The 27,915-nt window shown below is 33.4% G+C and overlaps 1 protein-coding gene across 8 annotated transcripts in view; it reads right to left on the reverse strand.

Annotated features, from left to right (window-relative positions):
- LOC105483449 (lipase I) overlaps positions 1-27,915 on the reverse strand; it is a 110,886-nt gene that overhangs the window by 53,562 nt on the left and 29,409 nt on the right. For all 8 annotated transcript variants that reach the window (XR_988287.3, XM_071095491.1, XM_011744349.3 and 5 more), the window contains 6 exons: positions 26,961-27,069; positions 24,396-24,497; positions 15,161-15,250; positions 14,006-14,173; positions 12,172-12,276; positions 1,529-1,640 (listed from right to left, as the gene is read on the reverse strand). Coding sequence is in view for 7 of the 8 variants with exons in the window: in XM_011744349.3 (XP_011742651.1) it covers positions 1,529-1,640; positions 12,172-12,276; positions 14,006-14,173; positions 15,161-15,250; positions 24,396-24,497; positions 26,961-27,069 (686 nt within the window). In the remaining variant the exon portion in view is untranslated. The remainder of the gene's footprint in view (positions 1-1,528; positions 1,641-12,171; positions 12,277-14,005; positions 14,174-15,160; positions 15,251-24,395; positions 24,498-26,960; positions 27,070-27,915) is intronic.

The following is a 27,915-nucleotide window of genomic DNA, read 5'->3' on the forward strand; positions in this document are numbered from 1 at the left end:
GCTAAGGATAATCATGGCATCCCATGATGGAATGGTCTTTATGTTACTTCAGTACACAGGTATTTTATATTTTCGTTATGGAGAACTTATCATTAGTTTTTTTGTGGATTCCAACGTTTGAAAGGTTTACCTACTGTTACGAGCTATGGCTACTTTTTATATTTTAATATCGTTTCAGATTTTACCTGTGCTAATAATACTGTAACATTAAATATTTTCACTGCCATTGTTGGTGAATGTGCAAATAAATAAGTAGTCAGGGACTTTCTCCTGGCTCACAGAGTTTGGATGTCACTGTATTCTCAAGGTCCAAGGTCCATCACACAATAATTTAGTTAATTAGCTAATTCATGCACTGTAACTACCTATACTGTGACAGCAGTAAATGTTGGAAATACCAACCATGCTTCCTGAAATCCTAATGTGTTCAATAACCAGTCAAAACTTAAGCCAAATTGCTCTATCCACAACAAAATACACTTTGATATTTCTTTTAATCACTAGATATGGTGCCTGTGAGCCTTTTGAAAATCATTTCATTGTTTAATGGCTAGTTAGAAGTCTAGCACAGCAGGTTGGAAACCACAACTATATAGTAGTGTGCCAGTTTATATCATTCTTTTATTTAAGAAAAAAAATAATTTTCTAGTTTAAGAATTTATTAAACACAGAAATATATATTCAACCAGCTGAAACCAAGAACATTCTTTTATATAATTATATAACCTTAAAAATATGCATATACACTTGCACATACATATGTACGTACATAAAAAGTTAAATAAAAGATGGAGAAAAAAACAAAACCCTCCCCTATTATTTGGGAGCCTTGTAGGTGGGAATAGTTCCCTGAAACACTAAAATTGTGTCACTCTATTTACAGAAGTCACTAAACATTTATTCACATCACTGTGAACATGATATTGCCTGAAAACTGGAGAGAGTTAGAAGGCAATACGGTTAGGAAAAACACTGCAATGAGAGTTAAAAGAGAGAGAAAGAAACAAAGTCGCCTTTTACTCTTTAACTTATTTTATTTATTTATTTATTTATTTATTTATTCATTTATTTTTGGAGACGGATTCTTGCTCTGTCACCTAGTCTGGAGTGCAGTGGCATGATCGTGGCTCACTGCAACCTCTACCTCCTGGGTTCAAGATATTATCTTGCTTCAGCCTTCTGAGTAGCTGGAACTACAGGTGTGTGCCACCATGCCCAGCTAATGTTTTTGAATTTTTAGTAGAGATGGGGTTTCGCCATGTTAGCCAGGATGGTCTCCATCTCCTGATACTCCTATAACTTTTAAAGTCACTAGTTGTTTAGAGTAAGGGAGCGTCTTTAACATATGTTATCTTTCTTTGTAAAATAAAGGAATTAGAATATAACACATGAGATCCTTTTAATATTTAGCATTTTAAGACTCTCTGGATTAAAAATAAACTATACTCTTTAAATTATCTGTTGGATGGGATACTGAAGAAAGCAAACATTGAATACATGAGAGAGGAAAATAGTAAATTTTACTTACTTATAAAACCTTGCCTCTTCAATCATTCCAAGCTGGTTTAATAATTTAAATGAAAAAAAGCCATCCATCACAGTTTTATCCGGAACAGTTATACTGAGAATGAAATAATAGGCTACAAAATAAAAATGTAGAATGCAACTCACATTATTTTTTAATTTTTTGGTTTTGGTACATATTCAGATATATATATATATATGTGTGTGTGTGTGTGTATAAATATGTGTGTGTATGTATAGATAGATATATAATCTAGGCTCATATTACATATGCAAATAATATTATTGAGAGGACTCATTTGGTAAATGGGTAATATATTTTACCTTTTGCTTGTCAATTTTTGATTACTCTTAAACATGAGAGATGAAAAAGCCTGCTAGCCAGTAATGGTTATGGTGAAGTATTGAACAAATAGCTCCTAAATACTAGCTGGTCTGAAAACCAAAACTTTCCAGAAATTAGGCCAATTAAGCAACTTTTACTTTTCAATAGCAGATCTAAGGTAAATATGATAAGATTTCTTAATTATCTGATTAATAGTACCAGCTATTGCTTGCCAAACGTAATTCCTAATTTCACTGGCTGTTCAAGAATGACTGTGAAATATATACATATATAAGGTAAGTTCATAGCAGTTCTTATTCAAATTGCCTTTACCAAACTTTGGTATAGTATGTCTTTCACAGGCAAGGATGCTGAACTCACTTCTATATGTTGCCAGGCCTGTACAGGAAATTTTGACTATGGGAGTTATCCCAAGTTTGGTGCACCCACCTCCTAGAACACAATGGATTTATAATTGGATTTTCCCCATTTCTGACACAAGAGGTATAAATAAGCAGTTCTCACTTTGAAGTTACTTCACAGCCTTAGGCAAGGTACTTTGATTCACCTTGCCCATAAAAATGGGCATTCAGGCTTGCTCAGATGATTTCTGACAGCATAGAATATTGAGATGTTACAGATTAAGCCACCCTCCCACTATAAGTACATGAAAATGCTACGTGTACAATCCATGTTTCAATATGCAACCAACTCAGAAGAAGGAAGGGGAAGTGTCAGAAAGCAGAAACAAAGAGAAATTAGCACCAAGGCCAGAAGAACTGAAGCCCTGGACCCCTCTGGGACTTCAGAGCCTGTTGTGGCACAAAGATGGAGGCTGAACTGTCAACCTCCATGCAGGAACAGGAGACATGATGTTAAAGGACAAAGCTGAAATGGAGCTCCCTGCACAGAGCCATGAACCTTATAATTGAAATTCCCTGACCCACCATTGAAAGAGGAACTAGGAAAATTCTTCCTACTTTTTCAGTGTGAGTCTTAGGTGAAAACATAAATTGTTTCTTGAGATTAAATAAAACTCCAGGAAACATGAAATTTAAGTTTACACTAGTTACATGTTAAAAGACTCCCACAAATTTACATTAAAATGCTTCAGGATTGTGGTAATATGGTTCTGAAAAAAGAAAATCTGACTTGCTCTGAAGGGGAACTTTGAAGAAGAGCTGATTTCTGAGAGTTTTCTATATCAAAGATAGACATGAATCTCTATTTTGAAATAGCACAAATAGTTTTTTTAAATTAATTTTTAATCCAGACTTGAACAAACCATTGAGACTGGAAAATAACAATATAAAAAAATAAATCAATGAATACATTCAGTCTGATGAAATGATAGATTATCTTCATGGAAAAATTAGATTGAAGATAAATAAAAAAATGTATCTGAAAACAAGAGAATTCATATTTTCAATTTGCTGAGCATATAAACTTTCAATATAGAATTCTGTCCTAAACTATCTTTTCATTCCTGAGTGAGGGAAGGATAAGGACATTTTCAGGAAAGGCAAAAAAAAAGAAAAAAGAAAAGAAAAAGAAAAAGACTGAGAGAGACTACTATTGAAAAGCTACTACTAGGATATACCTCGGCAAGAAAATAGTTAAACCCAGAAGGAAGGAGTTGAATGAAAGGATAAGACAAAACGTAGACAACTGAAATTGGTAAATATAAGGAAGTATTTGATGATACTATTTATAATTAATATGTATTATTAAATGAGAAATGGAAGTAAAATACTACAGGATATAATATTGAAGATAGAAAAGAAGAAAAAAGATTCAAAGGCTCTATGAGATAACTTGTAGCTGTGACAGAGTCCGATAAAAGTTTGTGAAGCAAGATCTATATTCATGTATAAATGCATAAAAAGCAAAAAAAAAAGTTAGTTACTGAGAAAATATGATAGCCCCGAAAGTTTTACGCAACTAAAAATCATAGCCTTAGACTATCTAAAGCCAACACCTAACAGGGGAACTGCCTGCTAAAATAAAAGATTTAAATAGAACTCAGATTTTGACACAAGAGATACAATGTCCAGGATATGATCAAAAATTGCCCAAAATACCAAGAACAAAGAAAATCATAACATTGTTAAGAAAATTACCTGATGCTAACCCTGAGATAAATTCAATGCTGAGATTATCTGACATTTATTTTAAAGGAGCCATCACAATAATGATTCAAAGTTAACATGTCTCTTGAAAAAATGAGAAAAGAATTAAAACCTCAGCAAAGAAAAAAAAGTTGTAAAAGAAAAAATGAAATTACAGAAGCAAAGGTGGCTCCATTGTGCAATGAATAGTGCATTGGACTTCTAAAATTACAGAAACAAAAAATATAATTGCAGATACAAAACTCACAGGATATACTCAATAGTGAGTGGAGATAATAAAAGAAAAAATCAGTATACTTGAGGGCCAATCAATCTTAATGACAGAGAGAAAAAGATGGAGAAAAATAAATGAACAAAGCCTCAGGGATCTGTGGGACTATAATAAAAGATGTAATATTTGTGCTATTAGAGTGTCAGAAAGAGAAGAGAGTGATGGCTAAAAACTTTATAAATTTGGTGAAAAAAAAACCCCACAGATTGAAAAAGCTAAGTGAACCTGAAATATAATAAACCTCATGAAATTCTAACCGAGACACATCATAATAAAACTGCAAAAGTAAAAACAAAGAAATAAAAGTCTTGAAAGCAGCCAGAAGAAAATGATGCATTACCTACAGAACACCAATTTGAATCATATGGATTTCACATCTGAAAGTTATAGAGGTCAAAAGAAAATATTACATTTTTCAAGTGCTGAAAGAAAATAACTGCCAACCTCAAATCTTACATCCAACAAAACTGTCCTTTGAGAATGAAGGAGAAACAGAGACATTCTTAGACAAAGAAACAGTAAAAAACAAATCTTACTAGCAGAATTATCCTTAGAGATTTTCAGAAGTAATTTCTTCATACAGAAAGGAATTGCTGAAATAATCATGAATCATTATGAAGAAAGAATGAACAATGGGAAAAGAATAAGTATGGGTACATACAACAGGTTTTTTTCTCATTGATTTTGTAAATGTTAAGGAATGAAACAAAAACTATTACACAATCTGATATTCAAAATCATGATAATTAAAAGCGGGGAATGTAAACGGGCCTACATGGAAGTGAGGTTTCCACATTTTACTTGAAATGGTTAAATGTTGGAATCGCTAAACAGTGATAAATAATGTATGCATATTGTAATTGTTGTAGGCCTCCCCAAATATATCCTTGTCCTAATCCCTGGAACCTACAAGTATGTTATCTTATATAGCAAAGGATAATTAAGATTGCAAATAAAATTAGAGTTGCTAACCAGCTGTTCTTAAAATAGTGATATTATATTGAATTACCCAGGTGGACCCAATGTAATCACAAGGGGCCTTAAAAGAGGAAGAGGAAGACAAAAGAAGAGAATCAGAAAAAGAGATGTGGTGCCGAGGAAGGGTCAAAATGATATAACATGAAGACTCAGTCCACTTACGTGAATGAAAAGGCCACAAGCCAAGGAATGCGAACGATTTCTAGAGCTGGAAAAGTTAAGAAACTATATTCTCCCCTGAGCCTCCAGAAAGGAATGCACCTGCTAACACCTTGACTTTAGCACAGTTCCATCTGTATTAGACTTCTGGACTACCGAACTTTAAGATAATACATTTGTGTTGTTTTAAGCCACCAAATTTGTGGTAATTTGTTAGGGTCATTATAGGAAATCAATATACATTTTGATGCAAATGATGTGATATAGCTATAAAAAACATGTACAAGTGGACAAGTGGCTTCTAAATTAGAAATGAGAAGAAGCTGGGAGAATTGTTAGGAACATAATAGGAAAACCTAGATTTCCTTGAATAAACTGTTAGTAGAAATGTACTAGTAAGGACACATGAGGAAATAAGGAACATGGCAGAGAAAATCCACATTGCAAAAAGGCTGTTGGTTAGAAATATGGATGTCTAATGGAATGAACAAGGATGTTAATCTTGCTGTTGTTGAGGACTTAGATGGAAATTAGAAATATATTATTGGAAACTGGTAGAAAAAGAATCCTCACTACATCATGGCAGGTAGCTTAGTGGAATTACATACTGCAATTTATGTGGGAAGCAGAAATTGTAAATGAAGAAATCGGAAATTGAACCAAGGGGATTTATAAGTCAGGGGTTGAAAGTGTGGCCAGATTTCTCCTTGGTGCTCATCATGAATTGTGTGAGGAAAGACAGAAATTGAGATGAAACTGTTAAATTAAAAAGAATCCTGACTTGAGGAGATCCTCAGCCTAGCGAGTTTACTAAAGACGCTCAAGTTAAGAAATTTATTATTGGGAAATGAAGCTCTAGAGAAAAAGCTGAGGGTATAGCTGGGACAACCTTTTCCCTCAGAAAGATTTTTAAAATCAGAGCATTTAGTCACACAAAAGGGTCTTTGAAAATATTAGGCATATAACTCACAGATTCCTTTAGCCATCTCAGCAGAGGCCAATAATAGAGGCAGGATCATCTAGAAATGATATGAGGAGTCTCTTTTTTAATGAATGACTCTCTGTGACATATACAGAGATCCACCAGACTTTGGTGAAGGTTATAGTGGTATAAATAGTGCCAACTTGGACTACAAGCAACAGAGTATAAAATGAGGGAAAGTTTTGAGGCCTGGAAAATTTCTACAAACAAGAAGCAAGATGAAAAAACTACTCAGATGCAAGCATATGCTACCATTTATACATTTAAAGAAGAAGGGGCTGAAAGAGAGAGGGAAGGACTCTAAGAGATCAACATGTGAAGCCATGAACCCAGGGAGCAGAGCTAAGAACCACAGGGAATTATTCCCAGGTCTTTAAATCAAATGGAGCTTGCCTGGCTGAATTTAAAAATTGCATGGAGTGTTGACTCTATTTTTCTTCTACTTTTCTTCTCTTTGAACAAGAATGCCTATAACTGGTATTGTATCCCTGTCTCATCATTGTATTTGAGGAGGAGGTAATTTGATTCCTGAGATTCACGGGTTCACAGATGAAGAAAAATTATGTCCAAATACTTATATCCACAGCTTTAGCCAAATCTGATTTAGATGAATTAGACAACAAGATTTAGAACTTTGGACCTGTTGAGTTTAGAGGAGAATTTTTTACTTTAAGTTGATGCTGTAATGACGATGATGTCTGAGATCAGCCAACAAAATATTATTTTATACCCAAAAATGCGAATGGGTATTGCCAGTACCCATGAAGCATGAGCCTAAAGAAATCAATCCTTTACTACTAAAAATACCTCAGGACATTGTTAAAAAATTTATACAGAGTTTGATTTTTAGCCATAATAAAATTAAACTAAAGATCAGTAACAGAAAGACAAAAGGAAAATTTCTAAACAGTGGAAATTAAACAGCATGATTATAAACAACCCATGGTCAAAGAAGAGTTCTCTAAAAAATACATAGAACAGAATAAAAAAGATACAATATATCAAAACACATAAGACACAGCTCAAGCAGTACAAGAGGAAATTTCATAGACTAAATGATTACATTAGAAATGAAGAAATATCTGAGGCCAATAGTTTGTTTCTGCCTCAAGAAAATAGAAAAAGAATAAAATAAACCCAAATAGAGTAGAAGAAAAGATGTGTATGTAGAAATATATATGTGTGTGTAGAAATATATATATATTATATATATATATATAGAGAGAGAGAGAACAAAGCAGAAATTAATGAAATTTAATAAAAGAACATGATAGAAAATTAAACAAAAATCTGATTCTTGAATAAAAAACAATAAAATCAATAAACCGTGTTGTCTAGCAAGACAGACAAAATAAAAAGAATCAAGACACAAATCACTGTTAGGAATAAAACAAAAGGCATTATTAAAGATAATGCAATCATTAAAAAGATAATTTTAAAAACCTGCTGCTCATAATTCAACACCTTAAAATAAATGGACCAATTCCCCAAAAACCACAAACTACAAAACTTCAACCAAGCTGAAATAGATAATCCAAGTAGTCCTAAAGTTATTAAATAAATTAAATTTGTAGTAAAACTTCCTCCCAAAAAATCTCCAGACACAAATGGTTTCACTGGAAAATTCTGCCAAACATTTAAAGAATTAACAGAAATCTTGCATGATCTCTTCCAGAACAGACAATAGAGAAGGGAAAACTTGCTCACTTTTTTTTATGACGTTGTATTACTATAGTAATATGAATACACTATTACTCTTATGCCAAAATCAGACAAAGACAATAAGAAAGGAACACTACTAACAAATACTTCTTATGGACTTAGAAAAATTCTCAACAATATATTAACAAATGAAATTCAACAATGTATTTAAAAATATGCACTAAGACCAAGTAGAATTTATTGCTGGAATGCAAAGCTTGTTCAACATTCTAGAATCAATTAATGTAGTTCAACATATCAACAAACTAAAGAAAAAAATTATATGATCATAATCAATTATGCATAAAAAGCATATGGCAAAATCCAACACATATTTATGAGGTAAAATTCTTGGCAAGTTAGGAATAGAGGGGAACTAACTCAATTTTATAGTGTACCTACAAAAAAAACTATAAGTCACATCACGCTTTAATGGCAAAAGATTAGATTTTTTTTTTTTTCTCTAAGGCAAAGGTATCTGTGCTTACTACTGTTATTCAAAATAGCACTGGAAGTTCTAGCCACTGCAATAAGTAGATTTAAAAAAATTAAATGCAAACAGATTGTAATAGAAGAAATAAGGGCATTCTTATTTGCAGAAAACATAATTGCTTACGTAGAAAATTCCAATGAATCTATTTTTTTAACCTAGAAACAATAAATGAATTCAGCAAGTTCCCAGGAAACAAATTCAACACAACAGATGCAATCTCATTTCTATATACTAACAATGAATGTGGAGATACCAAAATTTAGAAATACATTTTAGAATTACTACCAAAATGAATATGTGGTATACACATAACAAAAGATGCACAGGATCTGTATGTTGAAAATTATAAAATGCTGACTGAAGAAATCAAAGAATCAAAGTATATGGAAAGACATATCATATTCATGAATTAGAATATTCAGCATGGTAAAGATATCAGCTCTCCCCAAACTGAAAGATATGTTTAATGTAATTTCTGTTGAAACCTCAGACAAATTTTTGCAGATATACACAAGGTTATGCTAAAATTTATATTGAAATGCACATACACTAGAAGATCTAAAATAATCATGACAAAGAAGAATGAAGAGGAAATAATCAGTCTACGTGATGTTAATGCTTACTATATAGCTACATTAATTAAATGCTATGTGGTACTAGAAAAAGAAATGAACACATACATAAATGAAAAAAGTATATAGATCAAAATATAGACCCAACACAAACAGGTACAAAAAATATGTCAATAAATATATCGATACATACTGATATCTATATTATATATCTCTATCAGAGATATATTTTAACCAATTGTTGATAAAGATGCAAAAGCACTTAATAAAAGAGAACCTGTCAACAAATGATGCTGGAGCTATAAAAAAACTAAATAGAAATAGATTTCAGATGTAAATGTAACACATAGAACTATATTATTTTTAGAAAAAAAGTTATAGGAGAAAACTCTCAGGACCTAGGGCTCAACACAGAGTTCTTAGACTTGACACCTAAAGCATGATACATACCAAAAGAAAATAATGATCAATTACTCCTCATCAAAACTAATACTTTTTCTCTGCCAATGCTTTTGTGAAACAGATAAGAAGACAAGTTACAAACTGTAAGAAAATATTTGTAGATCAAATATTGACAAGGACTAGTTTAGAAATTATATAAAGAATTATCAAAAGTCAACAGCTTAGAAAAAAAGCCCAATTGAAAAATGTCCAAAAGACATGAATACACATTTCACCAAAGATGATAAGAAGAAATAGTCAACATTCGTAGTCATCAGGGCAATGAATACTAAAACCACTGAAGTATTACTGTATGCTTATCAGAATGCATAAGAATTTTTAAAATAATGACACCAAATTCAAAAAAAAATCAGAAAAATTAGATCACTTATATTTTAATTGGGATAATGTAAAGAGGTACAGTCACTCCAAAAAAAAAGGTCAAATTTTTTCAAAGCTAAATGTGCAATTCGTTTCTGTCCCAGCAATAACACTCCTGGGAATTCATGACAGATAATGAAGACATATTCACACAAAAACTAATACACAATATTCAAGCAGCTTGATTTGTCATAGCCAAAATCTAAAAACATCCCAGCTGCTCTTCAACAGGTGACTGGTTAAACAAATGGTGGTACATCCTATATCTATGGAAATGTATATGTATATTCCATAAATAGTATCTATATATAGATATATATCCCTATAGATGTATATGTAATATATAGTTATATATAATATACATTAATATATGTAGATAGTAATATCTTTATCTATAGATATATAATATCTATCATATGATATATATGTTATATATGTATATTATATATACATAGACATAATATCTATATATTACACATTACATATAGAAATAGGTCTACTATATAGATATCGATAATATATAGATGCAATATAGATATATTCTATATTTATATATTACATATTATATATAATTACATATAATATATTAATATAATATAGATATATAATATAGAGATATATGTATTTCTCTATTTATATATAGAGAGAGATATATATTATCTCACTCAGCATAATTCCCTGGAGGTTCATCCCTGTAGCATGTATCAATGATTCACTATACCTTTAGTCACTGAGTAGTATTCCATGGGAATATATCTCTATCCCTAAGGATAGATAGATCGATATATAGTGATATCTATATCATATCTCTGGATATATTACTGTGGAATACTACTCAGTGACTAAAAGTATAGTGAATCATTGATACATGCTACAGGGATGAACCGCTAGGGTATTATGCTGAATGAAAAAATAAGTCAATTAAAAAGGTTACATGCTGGATGATTCTCTTTATATAACAATCTTGAAATAACAAAGTTCTAGAAATGTATGAATGGATGCCAGGGATTGGAAACCAACAGGTGGGGGATGGGGTATGTAGTTATAAAGGCACAACACAAAGATTCCTTGGGGTGATGAACTGTTCAGCATCTTCACTGTGGTGGTAGATACAGAGCCCTAGAAATGTGACTATTTTGTATGGAGCCAAATACACATATAGCCACACACACAGGCAGATGTATAGAGAAATCCGATTAAGATGGGTGGATTGTACCAATGTCTACTACTCTATGGCATTGCAAAATGTTATCATTTAAGGAAATTAAAGTACATACAGTATCTCTGTGTATTATTTCTTATGTCAACATGTAAATCTAAAATTAACTCAATAAAATTAACTCAATAAAATTTTTAATTTGAAAAATGGACAGCTCCAATTCTATTTGATAGGACACATCACTAATGTTTGAAGAATAATATATTGAAGTTGGTAGTGACTGTGACTGGAAGACACTAAAAATGACTGACCTAAAATATTTTATGAGAATCTATTTTAAGTACTTATCTCTCAGTAATCAAAATTAATGACAGTCATTCGAAACTTCCTCCATAAGATTCTTCACATAAAAGGACTCATTTTATTTGCAAACCACTTCTAGTTTTTCATTTCCAAACAGAATAATTTTGCTTTAATACTTCCTTATAAATCTAATGATTTATTATATTTCTATGAGATTCTCTCTTGTTCTACAAGTTTTCTCCTCTTGTCTAACTCTGAATGTATTATGAGGATTACTACTTTCTTGTCCTTTTTTTATATTTATATATTAATAATCTAGTTTTGGTTTCCAAATAGGTGTTCATACTATATATATATATATATATAGTGTATATATATATATAAATAAATATATATATTTATTTATATATATATAAAATATATATGGCTCCTTAAAATGTTATATGCCAAAATAACTCTAGAGGTGAAAAGGGCAATATGTAAATTTAGGATGAAGGAGTGCAACCTTGATTGTTTCTTTGTGAAAATATTACCCAAGCGTCTCTCCATTTTATCTAAAAAAAGATCAAGTCCTTAGTTGAATTTGTCCCACTGGCTATTTGCTATAGCAAATATAATTTGCTATAGCAAATTTTAAATTTGCCTGAAAGAACATGATGGAATTTGAGTGGGTGCAAAGAACACTTTGAATCAAATGTAGATTAGTGTAAAAAAAACTAAAAATGTGTTTATTTGTTGAAAGTGTTAACTTACTACAGAATGGATATATGCCACTAGTATCCAAAAACACAGTGGTCCTAACAGGTCCTCCTTTTATCCTTTCTTTCAAAACATCTTTAAATAGCTTGGCTTGATAACCTGAGATTTGAGAAATAGAACATTAGAAATTGGATTTCCATCAAGTAACAAAAATGTCAAATCACTAAAGTAACTAAAAGATCAGTGTGTATAATCATCATCATGATCATCGTGGATTTTGATAGCTTAAAAAGCATTTTTTCAAATAACGCAGCATTCCATTTATTTTAATTACAATAACAACTCTTAAATTCAGGATTCACAAATAAATCTGCTCCCTCAAAATCTTATCAGAGCTTAGCATACTCTATCCATATGGCTATAGTCCATTTGTAGAAGTTTTACTGTTATAAATTCAGAATTTTACCTGTAATTCTTTCTAATAAATTCAGCAGAGTAAATTGACTACATAAAACTTAAACATACAATATAGCTCCATGAGTATAGCTCCCTAATTCTCCAATACGTATAATACATACAGATATGGCATGCGTGTGCATACATTATATATATTATATATATATGTATAGGTATACTTTACATGTACTATATATTGTGCATATAATATACATATTTCAGATAAATATATTATGTGTACATGTAGCATATTTATTATAATATGTTGATATATTGATAAAAATACTTATAAAATAAACTTTATATTAATATATATTTAATATGCTTCATGTATTTCTTTGTTCCCATATTGCTACCTCCAAATTTGTGATTTGAATATGGTAGAAAGAATAGTAAATTAAGAATTCAGAGGTTTTACTCAAGTTCTAACTTATGCCTTTACGTAATTTATATATTCACTCTGGGTTACAATTTTCTCATTACATGGAAGAAGGATGGGACCAGAAAAGCAATCCACAACAGGAGGTCTGAAGAAAACTAATCCCACATGATGTCTTACAGACAGAAAGGTCTATGAGAAAAATCAAATTGGCAATGCCTGAACGGTGCATCCCCTTCCTAGGGTGTTCTCAATGTGTGCTAATCGTGCTTCAGAGTTTGGTTTAATTTAGCCTTTGTAATCACTACCCATTCCTTGAACCCCTTTGGCTTTGGAAACATCTCTGGAGAATTCTGCCACGATACTGACCAGATGTTTACATGCTCACGGCATGCTTGGATCTGGTGCTCTCTTTGAAAAACCCTGAGTAAACAGCCTCTGAAATTCTTTCCAGTTCCAATATTATATTTTTATGCGGATTTTTTTCTCTATAATTTCCTATTGGCAGGTTTTAGTTATCAGAAGTAGCAATACTGAACTGCTCTTAGCAAGCTTTATCCATTTAGAAGGTGTGAACCATGTAACCATGTTTCATGTCTACTTGCTGATAGCAAATAAGAAGCTAACCATGGCTCATACCTCTTCACTTGTGCCTAAGACCTCCAAAAAACAAAACAAAAACAAACAAACAAACAAAAAAACCACACCTCGGTGTTGCCAAGACTGTGCAAGTTTCTTTCTTTAAGTGAAAATATAGTTGGATGATAGTTAGATGTACATCAGAAACAAGGATCATTATAAAGCCACCTAATCTGCCCACATTGCTGAACATAAAAAGGAATTGATTATGTTCCTTTCATTAAATATATTAAAAATGTTTAGTAGGGAATGATATATTTACTCTGTACCACATCTCTACAGATAATTTTTCCATAAAATGGTCATGTATTAACAAGTAAACAGAGTACACAGTTTAGCTTCCAGCAGAAAATACTAAAAATTATGTTATTCATATTAAATAAGAGTGATAGTAACTATAATAATCTCTCTTACCCAGCCAAGGACATGATTTTTCCTTAAAACTGTCACAGTCCACACATAAGCTAGTCTTGTAATCTTTGTATGAATGACAAGGAAATGAAATAAAATTGCAGTTTGTTTCCAAAGATGCCATGAACAAGTGAACTGCTCTCTCGTGGTTGCATTTAATGAATTTAATTCCTTAAGAGTTAAAAAAAAAAAAAGCAAAGAACTGTAGATGTATTAATCCATGTTCAAGTACATTTAAAAACAAAGTAAAGATGAAGTTTTGCTAAATACTATGTACCTTATGAATATTACTGACTATAATACAGTTTTATGTCAAACCACTAAACAAATAGTACCAATGAAAACTTAAATGTAGTATGTCTTTTGCATGAGATTTATAATAAAATTTTAAAGTAATAATTAACACAGCAAAAATGTTTCATTTCAGTGTTTCACAAGCTCTACACAGTGCTACTATACTTAATCACTAGTGTACACATCTTTTCCTTCTAATCCTGTACTCCTAACGTTTCCACCTAATGACAAAGATGACCATGAAACCAGGTGACATTAAAACTTTATTACCTTTCTTTTCTTTTCCAACCCCTTTTCCAACCTTGCACATCCTCATGCTTTTCACCAAACTTCTTTAGCTACAGTGGCCTTTGGTCACGTGTTGTTTGACCAGCTGCCGTTGTGGACCTGAGAACATTTCTTGCAATGGCTCTGACGTGAACCAAATTCCACACCTGGGGAAGCTGCTCGGCTATCTTTATGTACAGAACAATCAAGTGTCAAGAGATTTTAAATTTGTCTTTGTACAGTAATATTGTGATGGTTAAGATTAAATCCTGAGATCAAAGTGTTATTATATGATACTTTAGCTACGTGTGCTTCCTCACAGTGACTTACAACTTCTCCTAATGTTCAAAATGATGAACTAAAATTATTAAAAATATAATATAAGAGGTCTCATCCATGACCAAATGGACGTCTACTGGTAACCTTTATGAACTAAGCATGGTCAAATTAAACCACTGTTAACCAATAACTCTCCTGAGTCATGGGCAATGGTGATGAAATCAAAACACTGCCTACAGATGAAGAGGGGGAAAGTAAGTTATTTTCTTTCGTCATTTCAAATATTATATAATTCATTCAAAAATACTATCAGTATACCTGAGAAAATTGATTTAGGACAGCCAGGTTGTTTCCTTCCTCCATTTGGATAAAAATCTATATGTCCCAAGGGCTCTCGAATGCCTAAACCTGAGAAGAAAAGCACCAAGGATCATCATGTGTATATAATCGGGTGACTAGCTTGCACAAAACAAAATATCCTATAAAATCCATTCAAAGTTATTCTTTAAATATTAGAATTGAAAATAAGTGTTTTTATAAAGATAAGGTTTACTTCTATAAATTCTTCATGAAAAGTATATTTCATTAATGTAACATGTTTGCCAGTCACCAGTTTACTATGGGTCAGTCACAGTTTTTTGTGGTATGAACACATAAGTGAAAAAAGAAATAGAGCAAAATGACTTGCAGTGACAAATACTTTATAGTGGAAGGAAACCATAATAAACAAGTAAATACAGAGTATGTCAAACAATAATACGTGCTACGGAGAACAGTTCAGTAGAACAAGAGGACAGGAAGGGTCTAGTGAGGGTGGTAGTTGCATGTTTAAGTTATTTGGTTAAGGAATTTGCTACTTGAAGAAGGTGGAGTGGAGCAAAAATGTGAAGGATGTGAGGCGGTGAGCCCCATGGATATTTGTGTGAATATGCTCGGGGAAGAAGCCAGCGTGGCTGAAGCCTAATGTGTAACAGGGAGCTTCGGAGCAAAGGAAGCCAAGTCCTACAGAGCCTTTTCAATCAGTGTGATGATTTGCTTTCACTTTGGGTCATAATTTTTAAGATCTGCTGGTGCTGGATGCACTAACTGGAAAAAAATCTAAAAACTAAGCTGCCTCTCGGCTGGAGCAGTTTGAGTCAGAGTGACATGAAACTCAAAGCTTTGATTCAAGGGCTTGTGTAGCCCTGTAGATCATTGGGGCACCGGCGAATGTACTGATTCTGAGCCTGTTACCAGCATATAACTCAGAGAAGCCTTAACAGTGAAAAGGGCTAGCAAGCCCAGAATACTCAGGACTGTGATTTGATATAAAATTGTGCTGCCAAATAAGATTACAATGCTTTAATCTGGGGCACAAAAGATTTCCTACAACACAGTGAACTCATGAAAGAGATCAGTCATAGATTTAGTATAAAACAAAGATAAATAGATGATTCTGACAATAAGGGTTTAGATGCTGCAACTCGACTTAGTTCTAGGATGTAACAGAACCTCTGATGAGTTGTTAGTAGCACGTTAGAACACTGGGCATGTACACTGAGGCTGGGGAGAGGGGAGTTTTAAAAACAAGAAAAAAAAAATTAACAGTGTTAGAGATCTGTGAAATTTCCTCATATTTGAATTCCACATGGATTTCCAAGACTAGGGGTTTCCAGTTTGGAACTGTCATTTTCTCCAATCTGCCAATGAAGGAGACTCAAACCAACAGCGCTCCTTAGGAATCAGAGGGAAAAAAAAGAAATTTGTCATTAACTTACAAGCAGCCCTTGATTCAGGCATGCTATTTCCCTTTTATCAGATGGGTGGGGGGCAGCTTGGTCTGTTTAGATCATTCATTCTCTTGGTTTCAAGAAGGGTGGGGAGAGCAGCTATGACTTTTTAATTTTCCTTTTATTGTAAAATATAAGGCACATGCAGAAAAAGAACATTCAACGTAAATCTATAGGCTAATTATTATAAAGCAAACAGCCATGGGGCTACCACACTCATGTAAAGAAATAGCACCTAGAAGCCTCCATTGTGCCCTTACCCAGTCACAAGTTTCTTTCTGTCCCCTAATCGCTAACCCATCCTCTTTTTAAAAATAAAATCATTTGTTGATATTATTTTATTTTATTTTATTTTTTGAGACGGAGTCTGACTCTGTCGCTCAGGCTGAAGTACAATGGCATGATCTCCGCTCACTGTGACCTCTGCCTACCGGGTTCAAGCAATTCTCCTGCCTCAGCCTCCCGAGTAGCTGGGACTACGGGCACGTGCCACCATGCCCAGCTAATTTTTGGTATTTTTAGCAGAGATGTGGTTTCACCATGCTGGCCAGGCTGGTCTCGAACTCCTGACCTCGTGATCCCCCCGCCTCAGCCTCCCAAAGTGCTGGGATTACAGGTGTGAGCCACCGCACCCAGCCTGTTTTTCTTCTTTACCTTCTAAGGATGACTCCCAAAACCCTATAGTTTAGATTTCCCCTTTGAAAAAATATATGAACTTACTCATATTTTATGTATGATTTTGTTTCTGGCTTTTTAGATTATTACTATGTTTGTGCTATTAATCCACATTGTCAGGTGTAAAAACAGTAATTTATTGTCATATAGTATTTCATTGTATGAACGTATCACAATTTATTTTTCCATTCTCCTATTGTGGTACATTTGTGTTGTTTCCAATTTGGGGCTAATGTGTTCAAACTGTGAACATTTTGAACACATATATTAAAGCATATGTGAAGGTACATCAGTTGGTTATATACCTAGGAGTGGAATTGTTATAGAATATGAGTATCTTTGATTTAATACACAATGCTGAATAGTTGTACCATATCTTTGCCAATAAATGCTCTTGTCAAACTTTTGAATTTTAAGCATGTGGCTTCTTATTTGGGTTTTAATTTATATTTGTTTCTAACTTTAAGAACTTTTTATATGTTTATTGCCTATTCAGATGTATCCTTCCTAATGTCCTGACTTTTTCTTAACGAGGTTATCTTTGTCTTTATTATTGACTGATAGTGGGTCTTTATCTCTTTTCCTGCTTTTTTTTATGGCTTGCTGTTCACATTCTTAAAGTATTTATAACATTCTCAATTTTTATATAATCTGACATTTTAATGTTTTCATTTGGGTTAGAGATTTTTGTGTACTTTGGGAAAATATTATTCATTATCCCAGTGTTATGAAGGCTTTAAAAATAATTGCTCATAAACCATTTATTTTCCTTTCACATTTATGCATACCACAAGGAAATAATTTTTGTGTTTTACATGAGTGCAAGGTTTTTTTTCAGCTTCAGAATCCAGTTGACGGAAACAGAACCACGTAATTACTGATACTAGCTGTGTCTTCTCTTTTTGTTCTTTCTGTTTTTTCTCTCCAAGAATTTATTTTTAGAAGAGACGTATGAAGTTCAAGCATTCTATGTTCCTTTCATTGTATGGAAAGAAGGCAAAAGTGATATAAATAAATTTTAAAATAATAATTAATTTTTATCTTTTCTAAAGTGCAAATTTTGGCTTTTTAAAGCATCTGCAATTCATAATTTTTATTCCATTAATTTCTTTGGTATGTTTAATATTTGCTTCTTTCTTCATTTCTGTGTGTTTATGTTGTTTAATTCTTAATTTTTCAAGATTATTAGATTAGTGATTGATTTTTCAGCCTTTTAAAATAGCTGTACTCAAAACTATACATTAACTTCTAGACGTGACTTTTGCTGAATCCAAAAAGTTTTAATATGCAATAATGTGAATATTCAATTCAAAATATTTCATATTTATGTTATTTATTATTGTATTCATTAGTTATTTTTAAGTGTGATTTTTCACTTTCAAAAATGTATGGATTTTAGTTATATTTTTGTTATTTATTTGGATTAAGTGCATTAAAGAGAGAGAAGATTACTCTATGATTTCTACACTTTGAAATGTTTGAGAATATTGTTTTTTTTCAGATCCAAACATTTTTATTTGCTTTCAATTCTTTTTTGTTTGTTTGTTACATTTGGCTAATGCCCTCATATCTCTGATTATATTTATTTATGTATTCTTTTTTCTTTTTTTATTATTATACTTTAAGTTCTATGGTACATGTGCACTACATGCGGGTTTGTTACATATGTATACATGTGCCATGTTGGTGTGCTGCACCCTTTAACTTGTCATTTACATTAGGTATATCGAAATGTTTCAGCATTTTTTTAAGGCTCGGTATATGGTGAACTTTAGGTAAAATATCCATGTGTGTTTCAGAAGACTGTAAATTCTGCAGTTCTCAAGTGTAATGTTCTATAAATGTCTATGAGATCAATTGTGTTAATTAAAATTATTCACTATGATTATGCGGTTGCCTTTTTTTTGTAATGTGTTATTGTTAATAATGCATTACGTATTTGAAGCTGTGTTATTAGATGGATACAAACTAGAATTGTTATATCTTCTTTGTGAGTTCAAAGTTTTATTATTTTAAAGTCCATCCATATTTTTATTAGTTTGTATGATAAAATCAATTTTGTCTAATATAGATTTACCACCATTTGGAGGATAATATTTGCATATATTTTATCACCCTTCTACTTTCAAATATTTTGCTTCCTTGCTTTTATCTTGCTTTTATATATGTCTTTAATAAATAAGAGTTGGATTTTGTCTTTTTAATCAAGTTTGACAACCACAATATTTTAATTAGAGCATAAGTCCATTTTTTTTTTTTTTTTTTTTTTTTTTAAGACGGAGTCTGGCTCTGTCGCCCAGGCTGAAGTGCAGTGGCCGGATCTCAGCTCACTGCAAGCTCCGCCTCCTGGGTTCACGCCATTCTCCTGCCTCAGCCTCCCGAGTAGCTAGGACTACAGGCGCCCGCCACCTCGCCCGGCTAGTTTTTTTTTTTTGTATTTTTAGTAGAGACGGGGTTTCACCGTGTTAGCCAGGATGGTCTCGATCTCCTGACCTCGTGATCCACCCGTCTCGGCCTCCCAAAGTGCTGGGATTACAGGCTTGAGCCACCGCGCCCGGCCAAGTCCATTTATATTAATTGTATAGTTGTGTTTAATTTTACTATCTTATTATCTACCTTCTATTTGCTTTAGCTGTTTTATGCATTCTTTCTTTCTTTTCTTACCTTCTTTTGACTTCATAAAAAGTTTATTCAAATTTTGTCCTTCATTAGCTTGGAAGTACTCTTTTATTCTTTTCTTGCTAGATACCCTAAAGATTCAACATGAATACTATACTTATGAACCTCAGTTATTGAAGGTCACTTTCACCTTCTTTCTATACAATGAAAGGAACACAGAAAGCTTGAAATTCATTTATTGCCCAAAATCATATGCTATTTTAGCTTATTTTAATTTTCTCTATATTTCAAATCCATAAAAAAATTATTAACAGTATTTTATGCCATCAGCATATGCTTAGATTTAACTAGTTAAATTTACCTGAAACAAAATACATTTATTCTTGAAACAGATTGGGATACTATCTTAGCAGTTGTTTCCTTTCACCATATGGAAGCAACCATTCTGTTGTTTCCTATATTCCATTGTTTCTGATGAGAACTCAGTTGTAACTCTGGTCAATCTTATTCACCTTATTTAAATAAACTTGTATGGTTTGATGATGGCCTTTTCTGCAATTCACTATCATTCATCTAAATGGAGATTAATCTTTATTATTTTTCTTAATTGGGCATTTTGAACTTGTGGATTGATTATATTACTCAGTTTGGGAAAATTATGAGAAAATATCTCTTTAAATATAACCTCTGTTCCATTTTTCTGCAGTTTTATTCCAGAATTCTAAGACAATGTAATATACCATCTCATTGCCTATCCTATGCATCTCTTAACTGTTGGTCTATATTGTCTATTCTTTGGTACCCATTTGCTTCAGTCTAGAAATTTACTTTTCACCTACTTTTTAGTTCACTTGCTCACTCTCTCTTTACCCATTTCTAATTTTCTGTTAAACCCATTTAATGGAAGTCAATTATTTTACTTTTTAGGGTAAGAATAATTTCATTATTTTCGTCAAATATAATTGATCAAATTTATACTTACTAATTTTCTGTTAAATTTTTCGGTCTTATCTTCTACCTTTTTGAAAATATTAATAGCAAAACTACAATTACTTTTGCACCAACTCAATAATAAGCACTTTTTTATAGCCAGTGTATAATAATCCCAATATCTGGAGGCCTATGGGTCTTGTCTATTTACTGTTGTTTCTGCTTTTTCTCATTCATGCTGTCTTGCTTCAAGTGTGCCTGGCTATCTTGGATGCTAAACATTTATTTTAAACTGTTTTTGTAAAATTAATTTGACACTGAATTATGTGAATTTCCTACAAAGAAGGCTATTGTTTGCTTCTGTCAGATAACTAGGAGCTTTAACAATTCAGAATCTACTTAAACAAAAACTCAGTAAATGTGATTTTGGCGGAGGCAACTCAGATAACTAGAAGCTTCCTGCCGACCATAAGAAGGCTCATTTGTTCAGCTTTACCTATGATTCTGTAATGTCCTTTCGAGTTCCAGACAAGAATAACAGATGAGATGTTTTGCAAACCCAATATGAAGGTTTCAAAAGCATCTATCTTTTGGATATTGGACTCATAATTTTCCCCAATATCTCAACAAGAATGTATGCCCTAATTATCTAATCCACAAATTTGAAAGGCCACATGGCTTTTTGAACACTCACAACTGAGTAAAAATGAGGATTATTGGCAAGTAGAAGATGTGGTCATTGTCTAGTATTCAAGGAAAAGGCAGTTCACCAGGTATGTGCTGAGTCCACGCATATCATTCAGAAATTCCTCAGGACAGGTACATATGCAGCATCAAAAATCTGTGTTTCTTATTTGTGATAGTCATAAAGATCAATCCAATGTTCCAACTATGTGGCCTCTAGTGGCAGGTTAGATCTGATAGGTTGCATCATCAAAAGATGTTGAGAATATAAGAAAATCCAAAACAGTTCATTAGGATAAGTAAAAAATACAAACAAAAATAATAAGAAGTATGAAGAACTAAGTCAAAAGGCCATAGGCAGAATTGAAGTTAGTGTTGTGGGAAGTCAGGGACCCCAAATGGAGGGACCGGCTGGAGCCGTGGCAGAGGAACATAAATTGTGAAGATTTCAGGGACATTTATCAGTTCCCAAATAATACTTTTATAATTTCTCATGCCTGTCTTTACTTTAATCACTTAATCCTGTTATCTTCATAAGTTGAGGATATACGTCACCTCGGGACCACTGTGATCATTGTGTTAACTGTATAAATTGATTGTAAAACATGTGTGTTTGAACAATATGAAATCAGTGCACCTTGAAAAAGAACAGAATAACAGTGACTTTTAGGGAACAAGGGAAGACAACCATAAGTTCTGACTGCCTGTGGGGTTGGGCAAAAAGAGTCATATTTTTCTTCTGGCAGAGAGCCTATAAACGGATGTGCAAGTAGGAGAGATATTGCTAAATTCTTTTCTTAGCAAAGAATATTAATACTCTCGTAAAGGAATGCATTCCTGGGGGGAGGTCTATAAACGGCCACTCTGGGAATGTCTGTCTTATGTGGTTGAGATAAGGACTGAGATATGCCCTGGTCTCCTGCAGTACTCTCAGACTTACTAAGGTGGGGAAAAACTCCGCCCTGGTAATTTGTGGTCAGACCAGTTCTCTGCTCTCAAACCCTGTTTTCTGTTGTTTAAGATGTTTATCAAGAAAATACATGCTCCGCTGAACACAGAAACTTATCAGTAGTTCTGCTTTTTGCCCTTTGAAGCATGTGATCTTTGTACCTACTCCCTGTTCTTATACTCTTGCCCCCTTTTTTTTTGAGATGGAGTCTTGCTCTGTTGCCCAGGCTGCAGTGCAGTGGTGCAATCTCGGCTTACTGCAAGCTCCGCCTCCCGGGTCCACACCATTCTCCTGCCTCAGCCTCCTAAGTATCTGGGTCTATAGGCACCCGCCACCACGCCTGGCTAATTTTTTGCATTTTTAGTAGAGATGGGGTTTCACCGTGTTAGCCAGGATGGTCTCAATCTCCTGACCTTGTGATCTGCCCGCCTCCACCTCCCAAAGTGCTGGGGTTATAGGTGTGAGCCACTGCGCTTGGCTTCTTTCCCCTTTTTAAAACCCTTAATAAAAACTTGCTGGTTTGAGGTTCAGGCGGGCATCATAGTCCTACCGACATGTGATGTCACCCCCGGCAGACCAGCTGTAAAATTCCTCTCGTTATACTGTCTCTCTTTATTTCTCAGCCGGCCGACACTTATGGAAAATAGAAAGAACTTACGTTGAAATATTGGGGGTGGGTTCTCCCAATAAGTTAGAGTTTCAGAAAAAATTCAGACAAGAGATTACAGATTAATTGGCCAATAGGTGTATTGTATGTGGATGTGCCAAGCTGATATAAAGAGTTAGAGATAATAAAGACATGAGAGGTTTGGATAACACTACAACTATGACTCCTTTGGTTTTGACTGCTTATAGAAGTAGGTGAACATAGATTCCAAATAAGGAGCAGAATTGTTACCACTGGAGTCTCAGTCTATTGACATGTAGTCATGGGGGTTGAAAAATTGCGTCTATGGCATTTACGTATTTCACACACACACACACACATACACACACACACACACACCCTAGTATGGTAGTATAGATTACCACAAGATTAATTCAGAGGAGCAATCTTAGTGTCACTGCCCTTGTCTCTATCTCAGCACCATATCCTCTCCTGATTCAGTTTATAAGAATAATATACTGGTTAAGTGCATCATCTGGAATCAAAACATATGATTTCAAATTCTGACTCTGCCACTTACTGACCTTACAACCTTTATTCTGGCTTCCTCAACTGTAAAGGGAATGATAGTTGTTATCTATCTAATGGAAATTTAGTAGGATTCACTAATTAATTCATACAAGCACTCAAAACACTGCCTAATGTATAGGAAGTGCTCAATAAATATTAGTATCAACAAATTCAAATCAGGAAAGGCATGAGGACAGTCTGTTTCTTAAAAGTGTCTGTTCAATTGTACTCTGGCCAAAAATCCAATACCCTGTTAGAGATTTTCAGCTAAGATAATTTAAAAACAACAGAAAAATTATTTCCTTACATTTAAGGAAGACTATTCTTTATTTTTGGCTGAAATGCTGTGTTCAGTTCTAGTTGATATATATCACAGCAAGAAAATAAGTGGGGAGAATGGTATCCTAAATACATCAGGAACGTTAAACATGGGGGAAAATGTGATCAAATCAATAAAACTGTCAACAGCATGAACAGAATGAACTCTTCGTTATTTATTTCAGTGTTTTAGGATGACATGACACATCTTGAAACCTGAAGGAGGCAAACTGAAGTCAAAGAGTGCCATTTGACAATGCAGGAAATCACTAACCCTAAGAAATATTACTTGGGAAATATTATCATTCTATAATTACAGATTTAAAATCATTTTATCCATGATGTTTTTTCTTCTTATGCTCTCCCCTTGCCCAGGGTCTACATTTTCCTTTTCATTTTCAAATAATTAGGTAATAAATCCTGATTTGTTACCATTGGAGTTAGAATGGATGACATCCACAAACTTTGCATCAGTGTAATCCAATCTTCTATATGGTGGTTTTCTGGAGAACTTTGGCCCAGCAGGGTCAAGACCTGGAAAGCAAGAAAGAAACTACCAGTCTAATCAAGTCTACAGAGCTCCTTACATTGCATACTTCCATTATTACTACATTATAAACATAAAAAGCATTTATACTTTTAGTTTAAACCTATCCAAAAACATATCTAAAAACAAATGAAAGTGGATGAATAGCAGGTAACTTCATTATTTGAATAATAATACTAACCTTCAGAACTTTTCAAGTTAAGCCACAACAAAATATTGTAGGATTTTTTGGAGAATTTTTATGTGAGACTGAATTAGGAGTAATATAGTAGTTTACATTTAATAATAACTACAACTATTTCTCCTGAAGGAAAAAAATAATGAATACCATCTGGTTCTCTCTTGAACTCTGTACCTTACTAGCTCACTCTGGATTCATCTGTAGACAGACCTGAAAAGCTTTTTCAGGTGCCAAATATAATTTGGGCTATGGGATAAACCATGTTATCTTATCCATTTCTCATAAGACTTTCTCACACACTCTTAAGAAAAGGAAAATATATTTTAAATTCTGTGGAGTGTGAATATTATTTCTGGGATATCCTAATTTCTAAATAAAAATTCTAGGCTCATGAGTTTCTGGGAACTGTCAAAAAGCGGAGAGAGAAGATAAAATTCAGTTTCTTGAGAACATCTATACAATGAAGAAACAATCATCTTAAAAAGATATTTGAAAGTAAAATATAATGTTTTTCATTTCAAACACCTCTATTATCCCCATTTTATTTAACCCACTTGACTGAATGAGACAGAATCATCTATCTTCCTATAAATTATTCTGATGTAGAACTTCCATGTTTGGTGGCCTTTTAGTCCCTGATGATTGCCTGGTATTTGGGGCCATTCAAACTAGACTAATATGTGTAAACGCAATTTAAGTACAAATTGAGCAAGTGTGGTTTTTGAAATAGAATGGGCTTTAAGCACTAGGGAACTTTGTAGAAAAAAATCCTGGCTAAACTGCTACTTCTTGACCCTCCTACATTCATTCAGTTAATGTTTTCACACATGTTTGTTAACATTAAAACTAATCAGAGTAAGGATATGCTTAAGGTTTGCAAAGATAACTATCTATATGTTATTCACCTCTCTCCTCCTTCTTTGAAACTTAACTAAAGACGCTATTTTCTTTTATCAACACTTAAAGTTATTATAAGTCTTTTATGGCCATATATATGAATAATTGCTTTTTTTTTTTTTCAAAATAAAAAAGGTAAATTGGTTGAAAGGAATATTATCCTCCTATTCCTAAAATCACTACCACTCATAGAGGAAAGAATGAAAATCCATGTCAGCCTTATTAGATGACCGAGTTTTCTGGATGCAGTAACTTTGTTATAGAAATATGAAGGGGGACCCAGAGCCCCTCAAATTGGATACAACCCCTGTTTCCTTTGTAGCATTCAAGTAAAAATTTTTAGAGAGTTGAAATGCATCAGTTTGTAATAACTAAGTAAATAGTTATATTCTTAGCTAATACATAAAGTATTTTTGTTCAATGGGTCACATTTACTTCTGTATTCTTAGGATAGTATGTCCTTAAAATTTAGCTGGGACTACAGAAATAGGTATTTTTCTCCCATTTCCATTTGGGTAACTTAAGCTCTGTTGAGAGCTTAACAAAACTTCAGAGTCTAACTAAAACAAAGCCAATATTTAAATATAACATAGAAAATAATAAATGTTTGTACATAATTTCTATTGAGTAATTATTGTACCCACTAAATTTTAAGTGGCTGGGCACAGTGGCTCACGCCTGTAATCCAAGCACTTTGGAAGGCCAAGGTGGGCAGATTTCTTGAGGTCAGGAGATCGAGACCAGTCTGGCCAACATGGTTGGCCAGACTGTCTCTATTAAGAAACACTGTCTCTATTAAGAAAAACAAAAATTAGCTGGTGTGGTAGCAGGTGCCTTTAATCCCAGCTACTCGGGAGGCTGAGGCAGGCGAATCACTTGAGCCCAGAAGGTAGAGGTTGCAGTGAGCCAAGATTGTACCACTGCACTCCAGCCTGGGCAACAGAGTGAGACTCTGTCTCAAAAAAAAAAAAAAAGAAGGCTGGGCACGGTGGCTCAAGCCTGTAATCCCAGCACTTTGGGAGGCCGAGACGGGCGGATCACGAGGTCAGGAGATCCAGACCATCCTGGCTAACACGGTGAAACGCCGTCTCTACTAAAAAATACAAAAAACTAGCCGGGCAAGGTGGGTGCCTGTAGTCCCAGCTACTCGGGAGGCTGAGGCAGGAGAATGGCGTGAACCCGGGAGGCGGAGCTTGCAGTGAGCTGAGATCCGGCCACTGCACTCCAGCCTGGGCGACAGAGTGAGACTCCATCTCAAAAAAAAAAAAAAAAAAAAAAAAAAAAAAAAAAAGGAAAAAGAAAAAAAATTAGCAAAGTAACTTCTGAGACTTAAAAGTATGCTAAAGCAATAATTTTATAAAAATAATTTTACCTGTTATTCTTCCAAGTTGACCATTAAATATCTTTCCAACAAATCCACTGATATGAGCCCCTAGGCTCATACCTATGAAATGAAAATTGTCAAGAGATGCACCATGCTTCTGCAATTAAAAAGGCAATATTACAGTATTCATTTCAAGTAATAACAAATCATGCCTCCCTCACATATCAACATTTTAAAATTCATTATTTTTTCTGGCTTAATTCATTTTGAGGATACAGGGAAAGAGACTTTACAATTTCAAAACAACTATATCTTTGTTCAGTTTTTGCCTAAAATATTTGATTTTTCTTTATTCATTTTCAATATTAATTTTTTATTTTAAAATTGTATCATCTCATGCAGAACAGTATATGCAAAATCCAATTAATTAGCAAAGCGTTTTATAATAATCAACATTACTAGGTGTTTACTTTCTGTTAGCTACCTCGATATGGGCCTTATAAAGTTCATATTTAATACTTCCAACTTCATTATGAGTTATTCATTTTTATCCTAATGCCTAAAACTGTCAGCAGCACCTATTAAATGCTAAATAAATAACACTGGATCAATTCCTATTTTATTAAGGAAACAGTGTCAGAAGTAATGACTTTCCCAAAGCCACATAGATTCATAAGACGAAAAGATAGATTCTGAATGTTTGTGTCTCCCTAAAATTCATATGTTGGAATTCTAATCCTCAAGGTGATGATATTTGGAGGTGAGGCCTTCTTGTGGGTTGGGAGAATTATGTCATGAATGTGGAACCCTCATGAAAGGGATTAGTGCCCAGATAAAAGAGACCTGAGGGATCTCCTTAGACTCTTCCACCATGTGAGGACACAGTGAAAAGGCATAATCTATGAACCAGGAACTGGGCCCTCAGCAGACACTGAATCTGCTGATGCCTTCTTCTTGGATGTCTCAGACCCTGGAACTCTGAGAAATACATTTTTGTTGTTTA

This window comes from Macaca nemestrina, chromosome 4, assembly GCF_043159975.1.
Source record: "Macaca nemestrina isolate mMacNem1 chromosome 4, mMacNem.hap1, whole genome shotgun sequence".
Classification (NCBI taxonomy): domain Eukaryota; kingdom Metazoa; phylum Chordata; class Mammalia; order Primates; family Cercopithecidae; genus Macaca; species Macaca nemestrina.